Source organism: Melospiza georgiana, chromosome 1 (genome assembly GCF_028018845.1).
Source record: "Melospiza georgiana isolate bMelGeo1 chromosome 1, bMelGeo1.pri, whole genome shotgun sequence".
Classification (NCBI taxonomy): Eukaryota; Metazoa; Chordata; class Aves; order Passeriformes; family Passerellidae; genus Melospiza; species Melospiza georgiana.
The window spans coordinates 130221453-130249099 of record NC_080430.1 but is presented as its reverse complement, the minus strand read 5'-3'; the positions used below and the strand labels follow the sequence as shown (position 1 = coordinate 130249099).

The 27647-nt window shown below is 38.7% G+C and overlaps 1 protein-coding gene across 1 annotated transcript; it reads left to right on the top strand.

The window, feature by feature from the left end:
- Positions 1–27: 27 nt before the first annotated feature.
- DCAF13 (DDB1 and CUL4 associated factor 13) lies at positions 28–25650 on the top strand. Its single transcript, XM_058020510.1, has 11 exons — positions 28–134; positions 1083–1282; positions 3369–3476; positions 5228–5317; positions 6196–6351; positions 7050–7127; positions 10990–11072; positions 12990–13154; positions 16279–16414; positions 24126–24289; positions 25099–25650. The coding sequence occupies exons 1-11, from the start codon at positions 65–67 to the stop codon at positions 25184–25186; spliced, it is 1338 nt and encodes a 445-aa protein (XP_057876493.1). The 5' UTR covers positions 28–64; the 3' UTR covers positions 25187–25650.
- Positions 25651–27647: the final 1997 nt, after the last annotated feature.

Below are 27647 nucleotides of genomic sequence, written 5' to 3'. Positions count from 1 at the left end.
CCTCCCGCGAGAACGGCTCGCGCGGCGCATCCGGTCACGTGCGCAGCGGTGCCGGCGCGGCGCGATGCGGGTGAAGGTGCTGAGCCGCAACCCCGATGACTACGTGAGGGAGACCAAGCTGGACCTGCAGCGCGGTGAGTGCGGCTCCGGCACCGGCCCTCGGCACGGCCCGCCCGGAAGGGATGAGGCCGGCGGCCCAGGAAGGCGTTCGAGCGCCCGTCGTCCGCGCTCCGCTCCGGTCCCGTCCCCTCCGCCGCTGCCCGCTAGCAGCGAGAGTCGGAGAGCTCGGGCAAGAGCTTTGGGCTTCCCTCCTTACGGGCACCGGGAGCTCTCCCCGTGGGTGCCGCTCCCAGGGGGGCATTCCCGTGCGGGGCCTCTGCGGAGCTGAATTTGCCTTGCCGTGCCGCGGCCTCCCATCGGCGCGGCAGAGCCTGGGGCTTCCAGAGCCTGCTCAGAGCAGGAGTGCGAGGCTGGGGGTTTAATCGCTGATTTGGTACCCCGAGATTGTTCTTGATATTTCCTAGGTTACCCTTTGCAGTTTTTTGCACTTAATGCTGTTTCATTCCTGGTGCATCGAGTTCCGCTTCTTGCACATTCATTATTAAAACTGCCAAAAATTGTGTTGATTTTACACACCGAATAATAGAGTTTCGTAGGTTGGAAGGTTGGACTAGATAAGTCCCTGTGGTGAACAGTCCCACACCCTGCCCTGTGGAGAACAGGGACATCTTCAGCTAGATCAGACTGCTCAGAACCTTAAAGGGCCATGTGCCATTTCATTGTAAAAAACTTATTACTACTATCTAGTCTAAATTTATCCTCTTTAAGTTTAAAACTGTTACTCATTGTCATATCATAACAGACCATCTAAAAGGTCTGTTGCCATCTTTCTCACAGCCCCCTTTAAGTACTGAGAGGCCACAGTGGGGTTTGCCCTGAGCCATCTCTTCTCCAGGCTGAACAACCCCAGCTCTTCCAGCCCTTCCTCATGGGAGAGGTAGTCCATCTGCTCATCCCTCTGCTCATCTCTCCTCTGGACCTGCTCCAGCATGGGTTTCTAATGTGCGTTCTTTCTGTTGCAGTTCCAAGGAACTATGACCCTGCATTGCATCCATTTGAGGTTGCACGAGAGTACACAAGAGCTCTGAATGCCACAAAGCTAGAACGTGTGTTTGCAAAACCCTTTCTTAGTTCACTTGATGGCCACAGAGATGGCGTTAATTGCATGGCCAAACATCCAAAAAGTTTGTCTACTGTGCTGTCTGGAGCCTGTGATGGAGAGGTAAGCTTGCAAACCACAACAAACACACATCTTTTTTCTCTTTTGTGTTTTGTTGGCTTGTTTCGTTGGTTTTGCCACACCTTACTTTTCTGCCTCTCTTCAGCATGTTACCTCTATCCTCACACAGTTTTGCTGCTCTGTAACTCTGCCACTGTACAGGGGAGACAGATTGTAGTGAGCAAGGTTCATGGGTCGAGATAATGACAGGGAGAGATCACCCACCTATTACCTCCAGGGACAAAACAGACTGAACTTGGGGTTAATAATTGAATTTATTATTAACAAACTCAGAACAGAATAATGAGAAGTAAAATAAGACCTTAAAATTACCTTCCCCCCACCCTCCCTCCTTCCTTCCCAGGCTCTCCCTTCTCCTCCCCATCAGCACAAGGAAATGGGGGAAGGGGGTTGCAGTCAGTTCAATACACGTTGTTCCTGCCTCTACTCAGGGAGAGGAGGTGCTCTGCTGCTCCACCATGGGTCCCTCCCCTCCATGTCCTTCTGCAGTGGGAGTCCTTTCCACAGGCTGCAGCTTTTCATAAGTAGCTGCTGTGTGGGTGACTGTTCCACATTGTGTAGTCCTTCAAGAGGAGGCTGCTCCAGGGTGGGTCCCCACAGGGTCACAAGTCCTGGGAAGCCTGCTCCAGTGTGGGCTCCTCTGTCCATGGGTCCTGAGGGCCCTGCCAGGAGCCTGCTCCAGCTAGGGCTTGCCGTGGATCACAGACTGCTTTGGGTGCATCTGGCCTCGGTCTTCTCCACAGGTGCAGGTGGATCTCTGCACTCCCAGGAACCTCCTCCATGGGCACCGGGGGCACTGCTGCCTCACCATGGTCTTCACAGCAGGCTCAGAGGAACCTCAGTTCTTCCTCCTCCTTCTTCCCTCACCTTGGTGTCTGCAGAGTTATTCCTCTCCTGTATTGTTGCTCCTCTCTTCTCTGAGTGCAGTTGCTTTTGATCCTTTTAAAATGTGTTACCACAGAGTTGTTGCCACCATTTCTTATTAGCTTGGCCTTGGCCAGGGGTGGGTCTGTGTGGGAGCTGGCTGGCATTGGCTCTGCTGGACATGGAGGAAGATTCCAGCAGCTTCTCACAGAAACCACCCCTGTAGACTCCCACTACCAAAACCTGGCCATGCAAACCCAGTACATGTTAGGACTGCTCCCCCTAAAGAAGTTCAACTGCCAGATTAGCTAGGGTGAAGGGGCATACAACCAAAAATTTTTTTGGAATAGCAGGGTTTCATATTGCCTAAAAAAGGCTGACCCTATGTATATATATATTTTATTGTTTTACATAACTATTTTAAATAGCAATCAAGGACTAGTGGAACTAGTGGCAGGAAAAACTACCTGTCTTTTCTGGATTACCTGTCTTTCTCACCCTTACATTGCTCATTTGATAGTACTTGAATACTTTAAAAGTATGAAGGGCAGTTTGAAGGTCTTCTAGGCAGTTGGTTGCTTTCTGCTTTTTATAGAAAGTGCTCATGTCATGCAGTATTATAAGGGGGGGTTAACCTTTTCAGAGAGAAGGGGAACAAATTTCTGTGAAAGTTCTAATGCAAATTTCTTATCCACTGATAGAGCAAGTAAAGTACTGGGTGCTGTAAATACATAAAAATATAAAAAGCAAGCTCCATTTCTTTGTTGTTGGTTTTAAATGAGCCCAAAAGCTTTTAAACAGAAACCTCTGTGAGAGGTGGACATTTATAGACAATGTAGTACAGCAGCTGGACAGAAAAAATTCTGTTGATTCCAAATTTCTTTGTGTTTTTGTCTTTAAAAGGGTATTTTTTTGCTAATTTTATAACTGCTGCTGTTTTTTAGCAAGAATTCTAGTTCAAAAACATGGGAGTACAAAATGCAGAAAGTAAACAGCTTTGGTCAGGGGGGAGGGTAGGAACAAAAGAGCCTCACTTTTAAAATTTTTTTTCAAGAAAGAAATAATTGGTTTTTAACATGATAAAATCTGACTGGTGTCCAAGCCAACTCTGCCATTTCATTACAACATGTGTGGTCTCTTGTATTTGAAGACTGAACTGCAGCTGTGGAAAGCTTACAGAATATTTGCTTTTTGTATTTATCAGGTTAAGATTTGGAACTTGACCAGACGACAGTGTATCCGCACGATACAAGCCCACGAAGGCTTTGTTCGAGGCATGTGTGCCCGTTTCTGTGGCACATCATTCTTCACTGTGAGTATTATGGGGCTCCTCAGCAGTGCAGCAGCACAGAGTACCTGCTCACCATCTGTTTTCTGCTGAGAAGCTTGCTCTCTGCCATAGAACATTTAAATATTGTATGAATACACTTATTAAATGTGTCGGTGAACCCGACAGTTCTGTTTAGGATGAAGTGTTTTCTGATGCTGGGATATGGATATCATTCAAGAGCATGGAAGGGATAAATACCAGCAAAGAGCTAACAGATGGTCATGTAATTAAAACTCCAGTAAACTAGTTTTTTTTTTTTTTTTAAGTAGTAAATGGATTATGTTTATTGCAAGATGTAAAAAAGTTAAAAAGTAACCGTTTGCATACACATATACCATGTAAAAAAGTAACCATTAACCATTTGCATATACTATGATTAAAAGTAATCTGATTAAGTTAAGACCATTCCAGGTGAATAAAGCTTTATTAATTCATACACAACAGATTCACTTGCATGTAAACTGCTTGGAAATAGTATGTCTTCCTGTTGGCATTAAAACAGTTCTGAGATAACACAACAAGAACTGTTTTTGAAAACAGGAAGTGTCCTGAAGTTGTGCTTTGTTTAAACTGGTCATAGAAGAGCCATTTTCACTACAGTATATTTATTTTTTCTAAGGTATGGACTAGGTCACAGGGACAGTAGTTAGGATATAGGAAAAGTCACAGTAAAAAGTCCTAAGTGACTCTGAGTTAGTTACTCCCCTTTTGACAATGTCTGCCTGAAAATTGAGAGAGGGAAAGAAATAGTAGTAGTGCAGTCATGGAGGGGAGGATAAACTTGTAAAGCTAACATTTTTTAGGCCTATTTTCTTGATCCAGGTCACTGCACAGCCCTGCAAAAGCTTGTGCTGGCATTAGTGCAAGAGGTAGAACAAAATTTGGGGCAGGCAACCAGAGCAAATGAGGTGGAAAGTGCCTTTTAACTGATTACAGGCTCAAAGTGACTTCCAGAAGATAATTTGCACTTTAGGGTGATGAAAAACCACAAAATTCGGCCTTACAAAATAGCCATCATTCCAGCTCACCTTTTTCCTATTTAGCTATCTATACTGGAAACTGGAAAAGCCTTGTGGATCAAGATGGGACAGTGGAATAGGTGAAGGATAGGTGGTGGTGGGAAACAAGTGACAAGCTGGGAATCCATCGCCTGCTCTCAGAGGCCGACAGGTCCCCAGACAATCTCTGAGCTGCAGCCACTGTGGAGCCAGCCCCCACCTCCTCTTCCTGCTCCCAGTACTGCAGCTTTTATTGCAGAGTGTTGTTCTGGGCTATGGAATGCTCCTTTGGCCAGGTCAGGACATCTGTCATGCCCGTGTCCCCTCCCAGTCTGCTGCCCACCCAAGCCTGTGGCTGGTGGGTGAGGCAGGGGTCATGGAGACAGAGTGGGAGCAGGGGAAATGCACAGCCAAGGCTTGGGGCTGTATCAGGGCTGTTTCAGCCCAAATATGTTTTTCAGCCCTGATGTTTTTTTCATCAAAACCACAGTGCCATGTGGGCTGCTGTGAAGAATGTTCACTGCAGCCAGACCATGTACATGTTTGAATGACATGTTATGACCAGGAGAGCTAATCTGTTGCTTGGAGGTATGAAATGGAACAATGAACAGGCAGGAGGAAGCATTTGTGTATATCACAGAATATTTTTTGAGAGGATGCCTATATTTAATTGCAAAGCACATCTAGCAAAATAAAAGGGAATATATTTACATAAAACTTTTCCAATATTTCCAGGTTGGTGATGACAAAACCATAAAACAGTGGAAAATGGAGAGCCCAGAATATGGAGAAGAAGAAGAACCTATTCATACAATTCTTGGAAAGGTAATAAATCTGAGTTTTGATTTTCCCACACCTCTTCTTTTGAATTTAGTTTGAATCATATCTTATCTGGCTTTTGAAGGAGAGAGCAATAATTTGATATCACCTATCATCATAATGGGTTGTAATTTGCTGGCATCGAATTTTATTATGGCATTTTTAAAGTATCTTCATGTTTTTATTGTGCTTACTTTACATGTAACCAGAAAGGACTCCTGATGCCACCAGAGACTGCTTAGCTCTGTCTGTGCTAATTATCCCTTTCCTGCAAATGGGTCACATTTCTCTGTAGTCTCTTCAGATGGGTATTGTCAGTGCTTAGTCTGCATTACTTTTCATACCAATCTCGCAGACATTCAATACAAAATACTAACTTTACATCTTCCTTATTGACAAAAGCAGTCTAAAAATAGATATTTTGGCACTTTGAATTTATGATAAGCTTCTGTTAAGAAAAACATTATATGCTTTTTTCAAATTGATGGTTTGAAAGTCTTTAGTTAATGAAATGTCTGTGAAATCCATTCAAGTCCCTACTGAAAATACAGTTGCACTCTCAAATTTTTCATTTGCTTTAAAATCAGCCAGGATTTTGTAAATATGACTTTAGTGCCAACTCCACTGTAAATTACCAAAAGATGCATACATGCACCTTAAATGGAAAAGAAAGCTTGCCTACTGGCAGGGGTACATCTGGTAAGGCTTAGTTTCTAGTAGCAATGGTGACTTAATTTTCAGTAATATAAATGAGAAAAACCATGTGAGACTCCAAATGCAAAGATTTGTTGATTTTTTTTTTTCTAACAGAACATAATTGAGTATTTATGCATACAGTTGGGTTTTAACATTTTTGCTTTGTTTTTTGTTATTTTCCCTTAAAGACAGTGTATACAGGAATTGATCACCACTGGAAGGAGCCTGTTTTTGCTACCTGTGGCCATCAAGTGGACATTTGGGATGAACAAAGGACAAGCCCCAAGTGTTCTCTGACTTGGGGTTTTGATAGCATAAGCAGTGTAAAATTTAATCCCATTGAGGTAATGATTGTGTAATATATTAGAAATTAGTATTTTTCTTGAACAAGAACAAACTCTGTTTATACCATCTTGATTTTTTTCTTCCAAATTTAGATTTTATGTTTTAAAGGAATATATAAGGAGATGCATATATAGATTTTGATGGTTATATTATTTTGGAATGTAGTACCATACAATTTTATCTTCCTATCTTTTTTCTCTGCTGGTGTGGGAGAGGAGAAACAAAAGCAGAGCAGTCTGCCCACAACAACAACATACCTGGTAACTCAGTCATGCAGTGCAGCAGTTAAGTGGCTGTGGAGCTGCCAGTTCATCTGTTTCAGTATTCTACTCCCTGTGACTGAGACTTCTCGCCCTTCCTATGGCAAAACAATTGCATTTGATCTTTTACAGCACTTCTGTTATACCCCTTGACTGGGCTGTGCTCGTAGAAAAAGTGTTTATGAGGAATTGTCTGTTAGTTTTAAAGTAGAGGGCACTGCATGGATTCTGGATCTTACAGGAAAAGCTATTTAAAATGTTTGTGCTGGGTAATTAGCTGCACAGAAAAATTGATGAAGGTATTTCCTTGACTGAAAAAGAAGCGCATGACCAGCTTTGTGAAATAGCTTAGGTATCTGATTGTAAGCTGTTAACCCACTCTAGAAGTGTTCAAAAGACTATATACACTGGTTTTGGGTTTTTGGGTTTTTTTTCAGACTTACCTTTTGGGAAGCTGTGCTTCTGACAGAAATATTGTGCTGTATGATATGAGAAAATCAACTCCATTAAAGAAGGTAATATTTTTCTTTTTAAGATTAATTACTGACGCTAATAATCATACTGAATATATTAATAGCATGTAACTGTTGGTGACAGTAGAGAATGGGAAGGTCTGAAATCTGAGTTAACTGAGTTTTCATTGTCTGAGTCTTCTGAGTTTGAATTAATGTTGGGATTTAAACAAAGCAGAGTTAGAAGGGCCTTTTTCTGCATTCAGACAGGCTGTCATGCTCACTCTGTTGTAATTCTTGATCAAGTGCCTGACCTGACAGCAATTTCACAATAAGAACTTTATGTTCCTGTATTGCATTCTGTCTATGTATGTGTGATTTTTTTTTTCCTCTTCCTTACCAGAAGGAAACAAGTTAACTTCACCACTGGAGAGCCTTGCTCTGTATTTGAAAAGGTTTTTTTCCTTCAAAGAGAAATAAACCCTTCCCTATACATCCACCATAAACATTCAGAAATCCTTTGCAGTGTAATCAAAATAATATTTATATGTGGAACATACCGATGACCTAAAGATTCCTATTTAACAAAATATTTGTATTTATTTAGATAAGAGGCTGGTAATTCATACACACCTATCAAACCTCAATCAAGTTCAGTAGTTCTAAGCTCCAGATCTATTTTAACAATATTCTTCTTGAAATGCAATATTCTGGCTTGTGAGTATGCACTCAGTGTTACATACTGTCTGCAGTGTCATTGAGCTGATACACACTACAACATTAAAATGGTACTTAGTTATAAAAAAGAAAGTTGTTGCCATAGCAGTGTTTCTTTCTCTCCCTGCGCCCCAATAATTTTTAGTGAAGTTTCATTTGGGCCACTGAGGCAGTGCTTATAAAAACTTGTCAGTGATGCCAGCTAAAGACCTGAATATTGAAATGAGCCCAGCCAGTGCTGTTGAGCTACAGCAAAGGATGCAGTTGAGTCCTTTGTGAACTAAGTTTGAATCTATGAGAATTTTACATATGTATATATGCTAAATATATATATTTAGCTTACACTGTACATATGTGTGCATATAGAATGACTGTAGACTGTGCACATGTTTGTGTCTGTGTATCTCATGTAAGCAGCATGCTGAGATGCATTTCCTGCTGTAGGAATTATGCACTTAGGTTAGGACTTCCTTGCTTCCATGGACACAGTACTGCGTTTCCTCCTGGGATAGGGATAATTCTCCTGTGGAAAGGAGGTGAAATGTCCATTTCTGCATTGAGAGCTAAGAGCTTTGCAACTCCTAAGAGATTGGTTTTGCTTATTAATGTTACCATACTTATGTATAGGCACTGGTTTCTGGCGCTGCTGCATTCCTGGGATTTGATCAGCAGAGCAGTTGGAACTCAGTGGCAGTCCCTTCATGAGTGGAAATAGGAGTACATCACACATGCATTCCTATTCACACAATTTTCACATTGTGTAGCTCTGTTGCCCATTTGTCCTGAGTGTAGGTTTCAAAGCCTTTAGTTTAAAAGGGAGGGATGAGATAGTGAGATGCTACCTAGGTTCAAAAGAAGAGCTAGTCTAAAAAAAGCTGGGAAAGATGAATGAAAGCAATTCTCTTGAGAGACAAGAGGAAAATGTTTTGATAGGAATTGGTACGCTTTAAAAGTCATTCTTGTGCAACCTGTGGGATCAGGAAAGCTTAGGGGGTTGTAAAGATAGACTTTAGCATTTTAGCAGCTGACAGGAGCTGTGTTTTCTCTTGCTTATTACATTCTTAGGTGTTCATCTCAACCAAAAACCTTGCTGATAGTAAAGGAAGACAGGTTAATTATTTGGGTAATGTTTCTGTATTAAAATAATGTCAGCATTTCCAGACTGACATTCTTTGTAAGCAACTGTTCACAGTTAAAATAATTAAACCCAGAGAACCAAGTCGTCAGGTACTTCACAATTTTGACTTGTCTTAATGGGGACTTAAACTTATCCATTTTCTAAGAAGATGTACAATAGATTAAAAATAGCAGTTAAAAATGGCTCTGGCATGGGTTTAGATTGTTCTGAAATGCCATTATTAATGTATTTACAGCAACTTAAATCACTTCCAGCCAGGTTGCCTTACATACTTGTTACTAAACCTAATGCTAGAACTGTAGAGTCAATCTCATTTCTTAGGCACTATTTTACTTCCAAAAGCCACTGCTGAAATCAACTGAAGGCTTGTAAATTTTGGTGTAAAATAGAGATTCAGAGCATGACAGGACTTGACTGCGTTTGAAAGAGCTGGATTTTAGCAATATTGAGGTTATTTTGTAAAACGACCTAAAGTACTTACAGATATGGTGGGCTAGCATTAATTGTATGCTCATTTTGCAGTGGCCGGTGAACTTGTACCAGAAAGGAATAAAGAACAGTCCTTGATTATTAACTTCCCAGTTTTGTGCAAGTTTTGTAACTAGAAGAATGCTGAAATCTGAGCAAATTCTAGTTCTCACATTAGTGTAAACAGAGGACATCTCAGTGTCTCCTTTTTAACTAGAGATCACTTTAGAGATCTGATGGTTGCATTCCCTTCTGGTTGCATGCAGTTCCTGAAATTAAGCAGTGTTCTGCAGCACAGACTTTGTAATGAACAGGATGGTGTCACCTAGGGAAGGAGGATTTAGGGAGAATGAGAATTACAGGAAAAGACACACATTCATTGCAATCTTTTGGAGGGATGTTCAGTAAAATCATCACTTACCTTGTTTTGAGACTGTGTTCATTACTGTAAAGGTTATAATTGTACAACTATATTCTGAAATAGGTGTGTAAATTTATGGTGTTCAGTGTAGTAAGCCAAGAATAAAAATGAGATTTGAATGCCATACCGTTCAACAAATTTCAGGATTTTTAAGTAGGATTATAGCTGGCCTGGAGCATTGTAGAAAATCCTGTTTATAGAGTTGTTCAGTTTGTTAATCAGTTGCTCTGTAATTACACATCCACTTTGTGTCAGGCATACTGTATAGCTCTTATTTTCAAATAAATGGTTGGAAATTCCTCTCAGACTCGGCAGAAGCCAAAGCTGCAGTGTCTGATGTGTCAAATTTGTCCCTGCCTTGCCTTGTCCCACAGGGGCCCAGCTGTCCTCCAAGGTGGGGACATCCAACACACAGCTTGCTAGTGCCTCTTGTCTAGTCTGCAGTTAGAAAGCAGAAGGGTTTTATTAATCTGTTATCAGCTGCCTTCCTCCCACTTCAGGGCCAGCTGGCCTCTTTGTTGGCCATATGCTTACAAGCAGCAAGCAAATCTTACAAATGTGTGAGATGATTCACTGCTGGTACAGGGAGAGTGCTGAGTACCTGACAACACAGTAACTTCTGTGTGCCTTGCTTGGCACATCCACAGAAAATGGTAGCTGGCCAGGAGAATTGGTGAACTGCAATTTTCGACATAAAATAATGAAGGCGTAATTACTGGGAGAACATAAACATGTTACAATTGCTTTGCAAATGTTGGTTCACAGCTTCAATTAATGACTATGTCCCTTGAAATAACCATTTAATCAGGTGTGTCTATAGATTAACTAAAGGTTCCTGTAAATAGGACAGAGAAATGAAATTTTTTAGAAGTTCCAGATTTACTGGTTGACCACTAACCGGTTGCCATGTTAAATGACCACTTAGAATAATTTGATTCTAAGGTGATTTACAGAGGAAAATTTAATTGTTGTGTAGCCCAAAGCAGAAGCATGTAATGAGGGACAAGAGGTTCTTGGGTTTCACTTCTAACACTGCTGAGGAAACATTCTGTCATGTGCTATTTCTCTGCCATAGTTATCTATCTACTAAGTCCTTGTTTTCAGGGGTATGTAGGAAGTTTTGAACTGCAGTGAGTATTTTACTGCCTTTAACAAGGTAGCAATGTGTAAATATATTTCAGGTTATCTTGAACATGAGGACAAACACACTATGTTGGAACCCTATGGAAGCTTTCATTTTTACTGCAGCCAATGAAGATTACAAGTAAGTGTAACCTTGATTTTTGATAATCCTGGACAGGTTATATTTTTCATCTGTATCTTGGTTATTTATGATTGTGCTAAAATAAATTTTTAAAAGACTACTCAAACTCTAAATTTGAATTGCTTTATAACCTAGAGAATTACAGGAATACTGATTTCAAGAAATATGAGTTGATAGTAGACTGCCTCTGTGTATCTCAGAACCTGGGGGGTAAAAAGCAGTGTAACTTAGAATAAATGCAGCTGAATGCAAGTATAACTTGAGATGGGCCCTGGAAAATAAGTACTATTGGTCCAGTCTGAGGCAATATAAATGTTTATTTTCTTGCCAGCTCTTGTGAAGCTTGATACATTGTACTGATCAGCTATTTTCATGAGAACATTTCTTAAAAAAAAAATAAATTAATCTTTTGTGAGACAGTTCTGGAGACTGCAGTACTTATCCTTTCAATGTCTCGGAGCAGTTTTTTACTTTTGAACAATACTATTCATGTGAACAGCTAATCTGATATTGAAAAAGCTGTCTCTTCAAAACTAGGCCATTGCAAATATGCTCCATATCCTTTTTTCCAGGAAGTCAGTGATCTAACAATAGATCACTGTTTTCTTCTAGAACATAGGAATTTTATTACTTATCTTAAGGCTGTTTTTCTAAGGAAATGGAATCTGGCTCAGACCTTGAAAATGGTGTTATATTCAATGTGCTGTTTTTCTTGTATTTATGTTATGGTAAAACTATTAGACTACCTAATCTGTTTGTTTATAAGTTTGAAGTTTTTGTTTATGAATTTGGTTTTTGGCTGGTTTGGGTTTTTTTCAATTTTTTTTTCTTCCTCTTGCTAAACTAAAAGTTATAGCTGTTGCTGTCAGGGACAACTGTTCTCTTGCAGCTTGAAGCGTTTAGTATGCAAAGGCAAATGCACACATCAACAATGCATATGCAAGTATTTGCTGGTTATATGGAATAGCAATTTTGAATAAGATGCTGCATACTTGGGGAATTTAGAAGGAAAAAGCAATAATCACCATTATAGTGTTCAGTAAGATATATTTAATTTCAGTTATGCATTCATCTGCAGAAAGGAAGGTGAGAAAACTGTTGAATTAAATTTTTAACATAACAGTCCTACTAAATAGTATATCTTAATCAGGTTCCAATAAATGCATTGTCTATAAAGCACATATGCTTATTTGATGATCTGCATATTGATTATGCCTCGCTTCTTTATTCTGAGGGAGTAGAGGTAGGCTTTATCTGAGCTTTCAAGTCCTTAGAGGAAACCAGCTGTGGTCCAGCAGCTGGATGTTTACTTTTAACATAAAACACCTGCCTTCCATGTTTTTCTATGGATAGTGTGCTCTGCTGAACTAGCATCTCCACGGGTAAGGACCAAGCTTTCCCTGCATTCCTAGACTTGCTACACCAAGCTTTCCTTGCACTTTTCTGCCTAAGATAATTAGGCAGTAACAAAGGATGCTGACCAAATGGAACTTTACAGTAGACTCTGAATTACTAGGAGTTCACAGCATGGCAATATTAGGAAACCTTTCAGAACTGATGGGCTTGCTGTAATGATTGAGAGGTGCTTTTACAAGTTCAGGGTGCATACTTACATGGGAGGATGGAGTAAAGGAGGCCAGTGTGATGCCTGCAATCTGACCCATGGACAGATGATGAGGTGGAGCCTATCTGTCCTCTGATAGGGAGCAAGAAACCTGATCTGATAACTAGATCCTTTGATTAACAAGCTTCTTTCAAACCCTAAACAATGCCATTTTCTTTCTTTTCACATGTTATGAGCTGTTTTAAGGAGTTTCCTCTGCAATATGGCTCTACCCTTAAGTGTGGTTTATGTAAAATGTACTGTTTACTTAGGACTTGTTCTGATGCTAAGCTACTGATGTATTTATTTTAAAGCTTATATACTTTTGATATGCGCTTTCTTGAATCACCTGTGATGGTGCACATGGATCACGTGTCTGCTGTCCTTGATGTGGATTATTCACCCACTGGGAAAGAATTTGTGTCTGCCAGCTTTGACAAGTCCATCCGCATTTTTCCTGTAGACAAAGGTCACAGCAGGTGAGTAGTTTTACACCTTTCTCTCTCTTCATTCCAGTGACTTCCTCCCAAATCCTCAAAATTACTGATTCATTCATTAACATCTTCGTTGGGGCATTTCCTTCCTGTGAGTGTTGAAATCTTATTCTGTTGGTAGCTTGAAACTGACAGGCTGTGTAGCTGACTTAAGTCTGGAGTATGGAGCAAGAGCAGAACTACTTAACAAGTAGCAGTACTTCCACAATATGGAATTAAAATTAGAGTGGATTACTGTGCTCATGTCATTTGTATTTTACCATGGTGAATCCCATTTGATTTCCCTGTTGATGCATCTTTAATGTTTTTAGGTTGCTTTGTTCTGTTTCTGTCACCACTTAAGTTTGCAGTGTATTGCAGCATTGTAGCATTTGCTTTCCTAGGGATTGTCTTCATCCTGTGTGGATGATTGCTGAAGGCATTATGTAAAATAGATTGTTGTATGAATTCCTGAGGATCAGTTTGGGACCCTTTTGTGATCTGTTTCAGTGCCCTTACTACCTTTTGTTCATATTTTGTTAACCTGGTTTTGATTTGTAATAGAGCGCTTTGAATACAATTCACATGGAGTTTGTTTTTCATGTAAGGTTTCATAAGTCAGTATATTAAATATTTTGCTGGAGTTCAGATTGAATCTACTGTGTCTCCATTATTTTTTTGGTTTTCGTTCAGTTTCATGAAAACTGGGGCAAGTTATCTGATCTTTCTGGTATCATTTGATCTTCATAAACCTGCCTTCATTATTCTTTCTTGTCAGTTCTTCCTCCTTTTTCTTTATTCTTAACTTTTACTTCTGCTTGACTTCCTCCCTCCAACCTTGTCCTTCCAGAATGTTGTTACTGAGTCAAGTTCTAGGTGGTTTGAGGTTGAAAATGTTGAAATACTGGTTTGGTGAATGAGTATATTTTTATTATTGGTTGATGAAATTGTGCATGCTGTGTAACTGTTTGTGCTCCTATGCTGCATTAAATAGTGGGAGGGGCTATTTACATTCCCTCTATATCTAATCTACTGATAGTTTTCATGTTCTTTTTGTCTTGCAATAATACTTTAAATGTAATTAGATGGTGCAGTTTCTTTTTAGGTTTGGGGTTTTTTTTCTGACTTGCATTACTAAAAAATATGGTTAGCAGCTTCTTTGTATGAATTAAGAATGTTCACAGAAGTGGTGATATGTAAAGTTAACACAGATCACTGAGGAGAAATTTTCAGACCCCATAGCACAACAGGTAAAGGCTTTATTTCACATTTTAGCACATTGTTGCCAAGGTCTGTGGAAGGAGCTTTTCTTTGTCCACACTTTTCCCCCTTTTGTGTTGTAGCCATAAATCTAGTGAGGAGAAGCTTTACAAATGAAAAATTTTGCCTCATGTAAGCCGATTAGAGTGTTCTGGTACACTTAAAATTTTTTAGAAGCTGGGCTTCTTTAGAATTGCACAGTTCATATTAATCTCACAGAATGGAGAAAGTCTCTAAATAGAAGATCTGATCCTGCATGGAAAAGTGAGAGGGCATTTAGGAATACCTGTAAATAAGGATCCTGGTGCTATTCTAGTTTTTACTTCTGATGTCCTCCCAGTCTGAAAAACTCCTAACTGCAGTTGCTTTCTATTTTATTTTTAAATCGAAATTCAAATAGTGAAATTGTTTAGCCCTAAGAAATAAGATTTTTATGAAGTTGATTAAATTTAGTAAATGCTTAACAAACAGAACTGCATTTCTGTGCAAACTTCTAAATGACAGATTCAGGTTATTTGGCCATGTTTTCAGTTTTTCCTGTCCCTGAAAAATGACATTTAATACCTTGTGATGACAGCCACAGGGTAGGCAAATGCTGCAAATTCAACGTATGAAAAGCAAAATTACTTAGTTCCCCAAAGGTGGGTGAAGAAAAGCTTTGTTACTGAGTCATGTGGTAGAAGGAAAGTAAAACATAGAGGTTCTTGTGAAGGTGCAGATGTGCACACATGCCATTAAACAGTGAAAAGCTGATGTGAGTATTCATGTTTTCTGATGGTAGTTGTGCTCAGTCTTCCACATAGTTGTTCTTGTAGAGTATTGCTTGCTGGTGAATGAAAAGAGGTGATTAAGCTTATTCAAGCTTATTTATTCTGATATATTGATTACTTTTCTTGCAACCATTTCAGCTCAACCCCAGTCAAGTTTCTCCACACCACTTGAATAGGTGTTGTTTCTGTGTTTCTTTTACATTATTACTTGTGTTTTCCTTGCAAAAATAACTGAATGGAGGAAGGAGAATAAGCTGTAGTGCATGACTGATGCATCAAAGGAATGACTATTGGTAGGCAATAAATAGACCTTACTTCTTCCTTCTTTTCAGAATGCTAATTCAGAATGCTAATAAATAACTAGAATTCCCAAAAAAGTGTATTTAGTCCTTTATTTTTATAGCAGAAATAAAAGAATAAACTTGTTTGATACATACTTCAAAATATTAGACAAAAATTTAACAAAAGTTTAGACAAAAGTTTAACTTAAATATTGGTTTAAATGCAGCATTCAGAAACATTTTTCAACAGCACTTGTTGAGCATGAGACTGATTTTAGTTTCTGCTTTTAGGAGAAACTAAAAAAGAAATGGAGTCCATTTTTGGGTAAAGGAGGGAAATCACAATGAAGAGTAGCAAATCCATTGCCATATCATAAATGGACAGCTGGGAGGTGTTTCGTTGCTGTGTGGTGTCAGATTCTTTGGCACCTATTTTTCTGCATTCCCATTCTGTAATACTCTCAATGTAAAAGCATATTAATCAAAATTACTTCAGGAACAGTATGCATTTCATACTGTATACCCTTAGCATGATTTGCAAAAAGAGTTATTATTTAACTCATTACTATGATTTCTGTGAAAGCACTTATTTAAAAAGCATCTTATCCTAGGTAGTCCTTTATCAATCTATCACACTTCTTTTGAATCTCTTTCTATAAAAAGGTAAGATCAGCAGTGTTTAAAAAGGTTAGATTTATTTAAAAACAACAGCAAGAAAATACAAAAATATTTTGCCTTGAACAGAATGCTCTCTGCTATTTGAAAGGTAATGGTGAGAAAAGTGATGATAGATAATGTAAAAATGTGTCTCTGCTCTAGGGAGGTTTATCATACCAAACGAATGCAGCACGTCATCACTGTAAAATGGACTTCAGATAACAAATACATTCTGTGTGGCTCAGATGAGATGAATATTCGCCTGTGGAAAGCTAATGCCTCTGAAAAACTGGGAGTGGTAAGAGTTGCATTTTGCTTTTTGTTATCACAAGATGTTTGGGGGTTTTGTTATTATTACAACCAGTTAGCCGTTTCAACTTTTAAAACTTGTTTATGAAGGGAAGCTGTAAAATTATGACATTTGTGTTTAATTTGTAGATTGACACGTGCAGTACAGCTCTTTGCATTTACTGCAGTTTATAATAATAAGAAGGAAATTAGATGCCTCATTATTGCTACACAGGATGACTTCTTTTGGTCTTGTTTAATGTTAACAATAATCATCAGTTCTATCTAAACTAGAATTGATTTTTTTACGTGTGTGCTAATGGTTAGAATTCATCCTTTACCACTGGGAAAAAGGTAATAAATTGTGTTTAGCCATACTTAGATAATTCTGTTGAAGTTTAGAGTCACTACTTTTAAAGATTTTGACTGGAATGTGATTAGTTTGTATTCATTCATGCAGTTTGTTTAAAAAAAGTCATGCTGTGATAAGCATGTGTATTGTAAAGTAGGCTCTTTGCACTGATGTGTAGTTTGACACCGAGATTTTTGTTAACCTTTGTAGCTCTCAGATACCTAGTGGGCAAACTAGGGTGCTATCTGAAGTCTGCTTAATTCAGTGGTTGGGGTGTTCCTAGTGTGAACGATAACCAGCCTCATTAGAGATGACTTCTCTGTTATACTTGTTCAAATGTTTGTGTACAGACAAAGCCCAAATGTTCCCTTTCAGTTACCAATTGCATAGATTCATCTGCACAGATGAGTCAAAGTACTGAGTGACTTGGGAGAATGAATTTGGCACTTTGTGTGCTGGGAGTAATCCCTTTATGTAGCTTTATATTGTTATGGTATTTTGGAGGTGCTTACATTGCCTTTTCTTAGCCCATCAGCAGAGCTGTCAGATAATGTCTGGGGGAGTTTCTGCTTGGTCTTGTGAAAGGTTGTGGGGAGAGGAAAGGGAAGCTGTGACTCGGGGAATAATGTGGTACAGCTGAGATGCTGGATCTCTTGCATACTGATGTCTAGGACTGCTTGTGATTACCTGAAGCTCCATCAACGTGAATTATCTGTAGGAGGGAAGTGAAACAGAGCTGGGAGAGGTGGCAGGTGGAGGGAGTGGAGGAGTACTTTGGGCTACTCTGGACACAGGATAATTGATGGACTGCTGTGCTCTCTGAAGCACTGGATGTGGAGTAGCACAGTTAAAATAACATGTATATCTTTAGCCATCGCCCGCCATAGGTACTGGGAAGTCCTGTTAGTATTCCCAGTTTTGCTACAGAGCAGTAGATAAAAAAACTGCACAGCTTTGTGGTCTCTGCAGTAATTCTGATTACAAATGATTGTTTATGTTGAATTTTTTTATTTTAATTTTTTAATGGATACTTTTTTTCTTTTTTTTTCCTCCTGCTCTTCTGCATTGATTATTGGTATTTTCCCATTGGTACTTTGGTCAAAGACTTAATTATCAGTTCCATAGTTGCTTATTTTGAGACTTTACTTTTGGATTTAACGTTCATGTTGAATTTGTTTAGATAGTGCAGTGTTGGATAGAAACATTGTCTGTGTTCCTTCTGTTATGTCCATATGCCCATGGCAACACCCTTTTCACCTAATTTTGTTATATTAACTGACGCTTTCTCCATTTGCTCACTGTATTTTTAGCAAGAGATCATGATGTTTCTCTAAAATGCTGCTCTGTAACAGAATTGTCTGGTATTTTTGACGTTCATCTCTACTCTGAGCCCTTCGTGTGAAGGACAAGTGGGTAAAAAGAATGTCACAAATATAATTTTTGTGTAGAAGCGTTCCCGATATTTTCAGATGTGAACAAAAAGTTCACTGCACTGACTACTAGATGGCATTGGCTCCTTTTGTTATGAAAGAGTAAGGATAATTGACTCTGGGAAGTAATAGGCAAGCACAGCTACTCCTACATTGCAGAAATGTTGCATACCAAAAGGACAGCTTAGCTGTTGTTGAAGTGTTCAGAACACAGACTGGTAAATGACATTCTGCTCTTTTCTGTAGTATTTGCGTCAGCGAAAACTGGCCATGGATGGGCCTAAAAAAAGACAGTACTTAGTTGTGACTACTGGCTATTGGATATGGTCTGCACGTTAATACTCTTGTGTTCCTTGACCTGGCAGGAGTCCTACAGAAAACAGCCTTTGCTGTTTTCCCTTGTGAGTACAGTGTTGATGCTTGATGTGCCCCTTGGGGGCTGCACCCACAATATGGTTCTGCTCTTGTGGGATCACTCCAATGAAGTTTTTGTAATGTCTGTGAGGGTGTGTATTTCTGTCACACCACTTGGGCTGTTGGCTCCCAAGAGAACCAAATCAATAGCTATCTATGACACAGGTCAAGGGACATGTGGTTTATTATTTGATTTTTTTCCCCTGTTTTTTAAATAATCCTTGGGAGGATTTTTTTCCTGTGTGTTTTTTTTTTTTTTTTTGGGTTTTTTGGTTTTTTTTTTTTACTGTCAGAAGTGAAAATCCTCCCATAATTTATGATCCTATCTTAGAGAAAACACCTTGCAACATCAAAAAGTCATCTTAAGAGGCAAAACTATTTAGAAATACGGGAAGAACTTAAAAGGGGCATAGAAAAATTGCTCTCACTTCACAAAACAGAGAAGAATTTGTGAAGAATTACATTATAATGAGAAAAGAACATTTCACACCTCTGTATCTTATGTGATAATGTGTTCAAGCATGGTGTTGTTGAAGCCGTGAATTTAGCAAGACACAGAATTTGAAGCTGTCTGAAGTGGCTATAGTTGTTTAAAATTTTTTTAGAAGCACTATGAAGTTTTATTTTTCAGATGTTTAGAGAGCAATTGTAGCTAATAGGACTCAGGAGTCCTCATGGCTTATCATGCTCTTGGATATATCTTGGGAATGTTGCTTGGATTCAGTGCAAATCCCTGTTTGATCCAGCCTGGTAGTTCCTGTGATTCTTAAGAATGCAACTGTTAATGGCTATTTAGCAGGTTCCACTGATGTTTTTTTAGTATCTGCTTCTTTTTTAGAGTGTTGGTGTTCTTATCTTCACAGACATATGCTTGCTTATTTTATAAGTGTCCAGTCATTCCACAGTCTGTGGCTATTTTTTGAATGTTTTGAATATTCAGAGCTGAACATTCAGTAATTCTGTCAGAAGTGTCAAAATATGTCTTAAATGCTTAGTTGCTTGGTCTGCTGTTTTTCTTTGCTGAGAAGATTTGATTGAATGACTCATCCAAAGGTCACTGTATTTCTGATATAATGCTAAAATTTTGGAATACATTGTATTTTAAGATGGATATTTTTTGTGCTGGGGGTGGATAGAAATCAACATCCTGACTGAGAAAGAAATATAGTAATCAAACTTTTTTTTTTCCTTTGGTGAGTACTTAGTTGTTTTTTACATTGCTGAGTTCAAAGGAAGTTATAGTGAATATATGATACTCATGTTGTGGCTGGTGAACATTTATCCAGTTGGAAAGTTGTACTTTCTGAGCTGTACCCAAGCAGTCATCAGTTCTGACGTGCATGTTTCTTTTGGGTTTTAATGTATTTGGCACTGCACTCATTACTCAAAGTCAGTGAAACATGAAAGAAAGAAGAAAAGTTTCTGGAGGAGCCAGAGGCATCTTGTGTCTCTACTCCACTGACAATTAAGTCAGCACAGGTTTTACATAGGGGTAACAAAACCCAAATATCTGTGTTGGAGCTACTGCAGAGGTTGCTTCAAAATAATTTTCTACATTTAGCTTTTAATAAATTTCTATTAATTGATTAATATGTATTATTAATAATAGGATGTACCAGGTGTTATTTTTAAAGCAGTGAACATCTCAGCATGCCCAGAAGCAAAAGACTGTTAAGACTTCAGACACTCTAGACTGTTCAAATACATAATATATGGCTTGTTATGTATGTTTGATGCTTTTTTAACCTGTGCTTTTGAAGAAGTTTGGGATTTATGAAAAGGAAAATGATTTTGACTTTTGAGGAGGAAGATAGAGCCTGGTCTGAGTGGAAAGGCTGAAAAAGCAGCAGTAATATAGTGGATTTCAGTTAATAGTGTACAATTAATGTAATTGATAGAAAGAAAGGGATAGACTGGGTTTCTCCAAATTGTACTGAAAGTAATGAACCATCAGTAAAACTTGTAGAAGCTGTATTGCTCTTCAGTCTACCACATTAAAAAAGAAGCTATACCTGTACTTCTCAGAGTGTGAATTCTTAGTAACTTAACTTCTGTGAGTAGCAGCTGCAAAATTTTGTCTCTGTTACTTTTGTGAATTAGTACAGAGCAGTGGATTAGGATGCTTAGAATTGTAGTGAAACTATTGATGAATGAGTGAACAGGAGTGGAGCATAGGTTTACTGCTTCCTTAAAAAATGCAGAAATAGCAGATTTTGAGTATGGGCTAGTAGAGAGAGGAGAAAGTGCTGTTAGAAGTCTTGGTTTTGATCTAGCAAAGTGCATTAGCAGGAGCACATCAAAACTGTCTTAAGCAATTGTTTATCCTTTCAGTCTGTTTCTAGTATGTGGCTCCATTTTCTGAGATAATGCTGATAACAAGCAGTACCAGACACTGTGGGTCATGGCATTCTTTTCATAGTGATTTTCAGTTTGTGATTCAGTGCACCTGCAACTTCAGCCCTGTAGCTGTGATTTTATGCTCTTAACATCTACATTGCCCTACATTACCTTTCTGGTTTTTTGCTTTTGTCATCCATTTAGATGTAAAGAGATCAAAAATTTTGGTCCAGGAAAGAATGAATAATGAACTTCATGGCTATAAATTTAGAAGGTGTTTTCCACAGAGCAATAGAAAAATAAAATAAGACAAGCTATAGTGTAGAAAATTGCTGGGATATATCTGGATTCTAAAAATATATTGCATCTGTGCTCTTGCCTGCCCTATCCTAGAAGGGCAACCTGAAGAGGACAGATAAACATTCATTTCATATTCTCATGCTGAATTACAGAAGTCTTAATAGTGTGGAGTTTTAAATACAGCCCTCTTGAAGAGAAGAATTTTTTAAGGGTGGTTTTAGCTTCTAATCAGGGCTCTGCAAAAATGCTTACTTTCCTTCTGCTTAGATGGAAAAATAAGCAGTCTGTGTCATCAAGAGGGAGGAGAAGAGGCACGGGCAGTTTACTCGAAGAGGCATTTTCCTATTGCTGACAACTTGGTTGCTTTTAAGAGTTCTTTCTCCCTTTTTTCACCCTAAGTATTTGCTGTGAAGTCCTCCTGTGTAAGGGACACAAATCAGTTATGTTTCTGCCACATACTCTTCATTTTTCTCGTGTAGGAAAGAAATTGCACATTCATTATTTGAACATAGGAAAAAACAGTCATATGTCACCTTTAAGTATGTCTCCCCCTCATGATGTCACATAAATCCTAATTTATTACATATATTGAATTGGAGAGTGTTCTAGTCCCTATAAATAAAATCTCTAATCCTCCTGTGCATCTTCTCCAGCCCAAAACAGAATGGGAGGTAACACAGTTCTCTTGAGCTGTTCACACTGAACTTTGTAAAGTGACTTACAAGAGAAAGCTGGAATTCAGTGCATTATTGCAATGTGCTTTCTTAGCTATCTGCTACCTCTCATGAAGGAAACTTGTCATTACTGCAACATTTTCTTTTCCCATCCTGTGGATGAGGGTGCACTTGGCACAGTTAGTGTATTGGCTGCTGGCATCTGGTAGTTAGGTGGAAGTCACCAGCTGTGTCCCTTTCTCTATACCACATTACCTATAAAAATGGAGTCAGGCTCCACCACCTCTTAATCTATATTATTTTTTTAAATAAGATGTCCTGGATGTATCTTTAATTTAAAGAATCACCTCTTGTCTGTAGAATCATCAAGGTTATACTAAATAGGCAGCAATTTGCTCTTCTAAAATTAAAGAAAAATCATTGCATTTAATTAAAATAAAGCTCTTTAATTTGGATTATGTTGGCAGTTTTCCGCAAAGTGGGAACACCTGGGATTTACTGAGAGTGAACCAGCTATTCACAGGCTGGCTCACAAGGAGGAATTTCAGTAAAAGGGGGAGGGTAACTTTAGTGGGCTAAGACTGTAAAATATACTCAATTTCAATTTCAGAGGCCACAATGAGTGTAAGTAAAGCAGAAGGATTTGGATTTTATGAACAAGAGGGTGTGGAGAAACAGGTCAAGAGCATCATGTATTTCTGATGTTTGAATAGAACTTTTTGAGCCATGAGCAACTCTGTATCTGGTACCTGGTTTCCTTAATGTCCCAAATCAGAAGCTCCTTTGGGGTAATTTCTATCAATACTTGTTTTCAGACCATTTATGGTATTCTGGACCAAAATCTGAGTGTGATAATTATTTATTCAGAATTCATGAAAAATTCTACCACAAGTCACACACAAAAGTGATCTCCAGAGTGGTGAATAAATGGCCAATTGCTGATTTCAAGGGGAGGGAAATCATGTGTCTCATTATGTTGTAAGTGAAATTTCCAATTGTGTGTGTAATAAAGTTGTTGGTTTTGTTACTGCTTTTTTTTTTTTTTTTTTTTAAGAATCAGTTTGTCTTTTCTGGAAAGTGAGAAGTTAGTGACACCGAGTCATTTGCAAAGCTGAATAAATAGAAGTTGCATGAACTATTGTTTTACTTTTAATGTTTTAGGTGGAGATAGCACTGTGACACAAATGTGGGATGGCAAAAGACTGGTGCCATGGTTTAATGGAAAATGTGAAGGGTTTTTAAAATGTCTGAAATATTGGAGTTACATAGTTTGGGCAGGAGGGTAGGAAAAAGCAGATGGGATTAAAATCATATTAAATTTATATTAACAGATTTTATATGAAAACTCACTAGACTGAAATGCAGCTGAAATTCCCAAAGATCCAAGTAAATCCAAAATACATAGAGGTTGCTCATGAAGCAATTCATGCTTTAAACAAAACCACAGGAAACACATATTTTTCTTTTTGATAAATAGACATTCGGACCAAAGGGAAAAAGCCTAGTTGAAAAAAAAATCTTCTGTAGATTGACTGTCAAGAGAACATGTTTCTTACTTTTGGTGTTGTTGGTGGTGGCTTGGACAGAATTTTAAACATGAATTGAAAAATAGTCTTTTATGGCAATACCAGCTCACCTGCATTTCCTGTGGTTGTGATACCAAGACTTTTTTAGCTGCTTGATGAAAGTTGGAGCTCTCTGTGTGCTATATAGTGAAGCTAGTACTTGAAATCTGATCCATGCTTTGTGCTTCCCAAGGGATCAGGGTGCTGGGTAAGATTCAGGCCACCTGAAGAGCTTTCTGTAAAGCTGTTCATGAGGGCAGTTCCTCTACAGCATTTTTAATTACCCTGGCTAGTGATTTAAATGCCTGAAAATCTTTGTTTTACAGGGAAAGTTGGTTGTCATCTGAGGTTGGGAAAGATTAATCAGCTATTTATGTTCTCATTTTTCACTCTACAGCACATTAAAATCTAATTCTCTGGAATTAAATTTGGTTACTCCACTCAGCTTTAAAATGATAATGTTTTGTGTTTGAGCATTGGGATATTGTTGGAATTTTAGGGTTTTTAATACTTACCTACCCGTATTCTGGGGGAATTTACTAGAAAGAAGCCATTTGAATGAAAAGCTAAAATTTTGTTTTGTAGAGGAGATTGACAGTTAAATCCCTGTTCCTTTATAACATGCTTGTCTGTGTTACTTTCCCTGCAGCTTGCGCCCCGAGAAAAGGCAGCCATGAATTACAATCAGAAGCTGAAGGAGAAGTTCCAGTTCCACCCGCAGATCCGGCGCATAGCTCAGCACCGGCACCTGCCCAAGAGCATCTACTGCCAGATCAAGGAGCAGCGCATCATGAGGGAGGCTCGGCGCCGCAAGTGCGTGCTCCTCCTTGCCTTCACTTTCTCTTCCTCTAAATAAAACCATCCCTGCAGTGCTGCTGTGGCCCGTGGGAGTGATAGAGCTCCTTTGAGCATCTCAGGGAGGGATCATGAGCTACTGGAGTGATGCTAAGGCAAACGCCGATGAGTGCCAGTGGCAGTGAGGGCTGGCTGCTTCCCAGAAGCACAGTGAAGACATGGCAACAGATGCCGTGCTGGGAAGAGCCACAGTGCTGAGTTAAGCATGACATGGTGCCCCATTGCAGTGGAGATAGGATGGGCTGTTACAGGGTGTGTGGGGAGGGTTTTTTGGGTATTGTATGGCTTTTTGTGGGTTTCTGGTTTTGCCTTTTTTGATAATGCCAGATTCCAGGATGAGTGTTTTATACCTCCTGGATCATTGCCATGTTGGAATTTCTAGGAGTAGAAGGTGGCTTACTCTGCTGTTGCCATTGAATTAACAGTAAAGTGGTGGGTCTTAGTCATCTTTATTAGCTAAAAACTCCACAAACTTGAGCAGCTGATCGTGTTGACATGAAACCAAGCTGAGCTCCCAAAGAAAGGCTCATTTGAAACCTTTCTAAATTAGCCAACTTTAAAATTACTTTCAAAAGTGATGGTCCTTCTTCCCAAAGGAGTATATGGCTTTTGGTTATTAGAAACAGAGCAATTCTTAGAAACAGAGCAATTCTTAACTTTTTAGGCTGTCTTTGTAGGATGACTTCATTAGTAGCTTGAGGAGGAAGACAGTATTTCTTAAACATTTGTGCTGACTACTGAGTTTCATTTTTCTGTTTTGTTCCTAGGGAACTGAATCGTCGTAAGCACAGCAAGCCAGGATCCGTGCCCCTAGTGCCAGAGAGGAAGAAGCATATTGTGGCAGTAGTGAAATAATTGTTTTCACATGTACAAAATGCCACAATGAAAGAAAAATGTCACTATTGAAATAATACACTGTACAAATTTGATGGACTTTGGTAAGACAGCATGTGGTTCCAGAAACATGACTTTTCTTCCAAGTTTGTTCATCCTCTGACTTCTCAAGTCATCATCTGTTTTGAGTAGTTATGAGAATTTTTCCCTGTAATATTTTTTGTCATTTGTCTGATTATACTGGCCCAACACTGCATATTGCAGTGGAGTTTGACCCTTTTGATACAAGCAGATAACTTGGTGGAGAATATCTGTAATTCCAGTTCTATTCCTTGGTACTGTTACTACAAAAAAGGGATAAAATCGGTTAATACTTGTCAAAGCAAAAAAAAAAAAAAAAAAGTTACAAAAATTATTGTCCTTATGTTGTCCTTTTTAAAAATTTTTATTTAAACAAATTTAATAAAGTGACCTTAAGCAATGGACCAGATTTTGATTATTTCAACTGATTATTCTTAATGTCTACATTATACTTCTTACAATACAATGAATTATTTTTCTTTTATCCAGAAAGAAATTCAGCAGGATTTTCAGACATCTGTAAATATTTATAGTTTTGCTCTGTTTTTTTAACTGTTGTTGTATAAGCTGACCAAATTTCAGACTGTTAAGTTGCTATATTAATAATTACTTAGTTGAATAATTTTTTTCTCTTTAAAACTTGCAAAATCTGGATTTAAAAAATTACATATGTTTTATAAACCACAGAAACTCCTTTGTATGAGATTCATTATAAGCTTTCTATTTTACATTTATAGAAGAAAAATTGAAGTTTCACACTTTACAAGGTAACTGTATCCCAAAGTTCCTTTACAGTTTGCCTGGGAAACACCCTGTTTCTCTTCCCATGCAATAAACAGCCTTTTATTGAAGTTGCCAAGGTGATGAGAAAACTCTGCTGGAATGAAACTAGGCTGTCTAGACTGAAGAGAGATATGAGATATGTAATAACTGTAATGTTGCTTAACATCATCTGTACAAAAAGCTCTTTTTAAGTCTTAACACTACAGTGTGTAATGATACTCCCCTTACCCTGAGCTTATGCACAAAAAAAAAAGGTGAACTCAATTAGAGTAAACTTATTTTTGTTTTTTAAATCTGGAAATTGAGCACTTTGAGCTCTTGCCTTCATATAGTATCCTGTTTAATGTTTCTGCTGACACTAATCCATATGCATTTCTGGTTCTTACTCTTTAACTTGTCTCTTGCAGTACTGTTTGGGCAAGATTCCTGAATCATCATGGCAAAGTTATGGCTCTTTGGTGATAAGAGGCCATAATGTATCTTTGACTCTCTGGATCGCTTACCTTTATGGGGTGATGCAGGAAGAGAAGCAGATCTGAAGAGCTATAAGTAGGATGATGAGAAGAAGTGGAACAGATCAGGAAATTGGCTGATGCTGGCTGTATGCCTGTTGTACTAATACAGTGCACTCTGTGCCAAATACAGTTTATTTTCTTCCTGAAATACTGAAAAAAACTGAGGGAGAATATGCAGTCCAAAATATGGCTTGTGACACAGCTGTAGTCAAGTCTTGCACGATTTGCAAAACCAGACTAATCTCCTGAAATGTGATTAAAAATTTTCAGCCTTGTCAGTTCTGTGTGAGTTGAAGCCGTTGATTATTGATTTGTTGAGTCATGGTAACCCCTGGTGTGAACAAGCCCTGCTGCTTGGAATTTATTAGCTCTGCTGCAGAACTCTGAATGTAGTGAGAGCTTTCCGTTGTGGAGTTGGTTAGGTTGTGATGTGGCATTGGTGTGGAGCAGTGGGTGTGAGCCGTGTCCCAAGGATCTCCTCATGTTCTAACACCTTTGTGAACTGCTGCTTCCGGAGAGAATCCGAGTGGTGCAACTCAAATGATCAGGGTTGGCTAAAAATTACTAGGAAGATTGTAACTATGCTGAAAAAAGGAATTTTAATGTTAGGAAAGTACTCAGAGTCTGTGTGTTCGATTATGAATTCCTTCTCCAAAATCTGTGGATGTAGTTTTACACAGAGATTTGTCTTGGCATCAAGTGGGGCACTCTCTTACCACTCCAGGAAAAAGTCTGTTTTCCAGAGTCAAGTCTTGCTGTGACTTCTAGAAACATGCTAGGTGCAAAATCAGTGTAGGTCTGAGCTGGGACTTTCTGCTTGGAAATCAGTTAATTGCAGTTTTGCACGGATATTCTTTCAGTTCAGAGGATCCATGGCAATGGATTTGTATGCTGTTGGGCCATCTGCTGTTGATTTATCCCTTTTGGAAACTCTTACAGTTTGTATCTGGTGCTTTTTGTGGTCATCCACCTGAAGTACATAATGCAACAACACTCAAAAACATTTATGTAAATGTAGTTGCCAGGTGGTAGCTGTGCTTGCAAGAAGTGCTCATGTAAGTCTGTTACAGGCCATTGCTGAAATGGTTTAGAAATTAAAATAA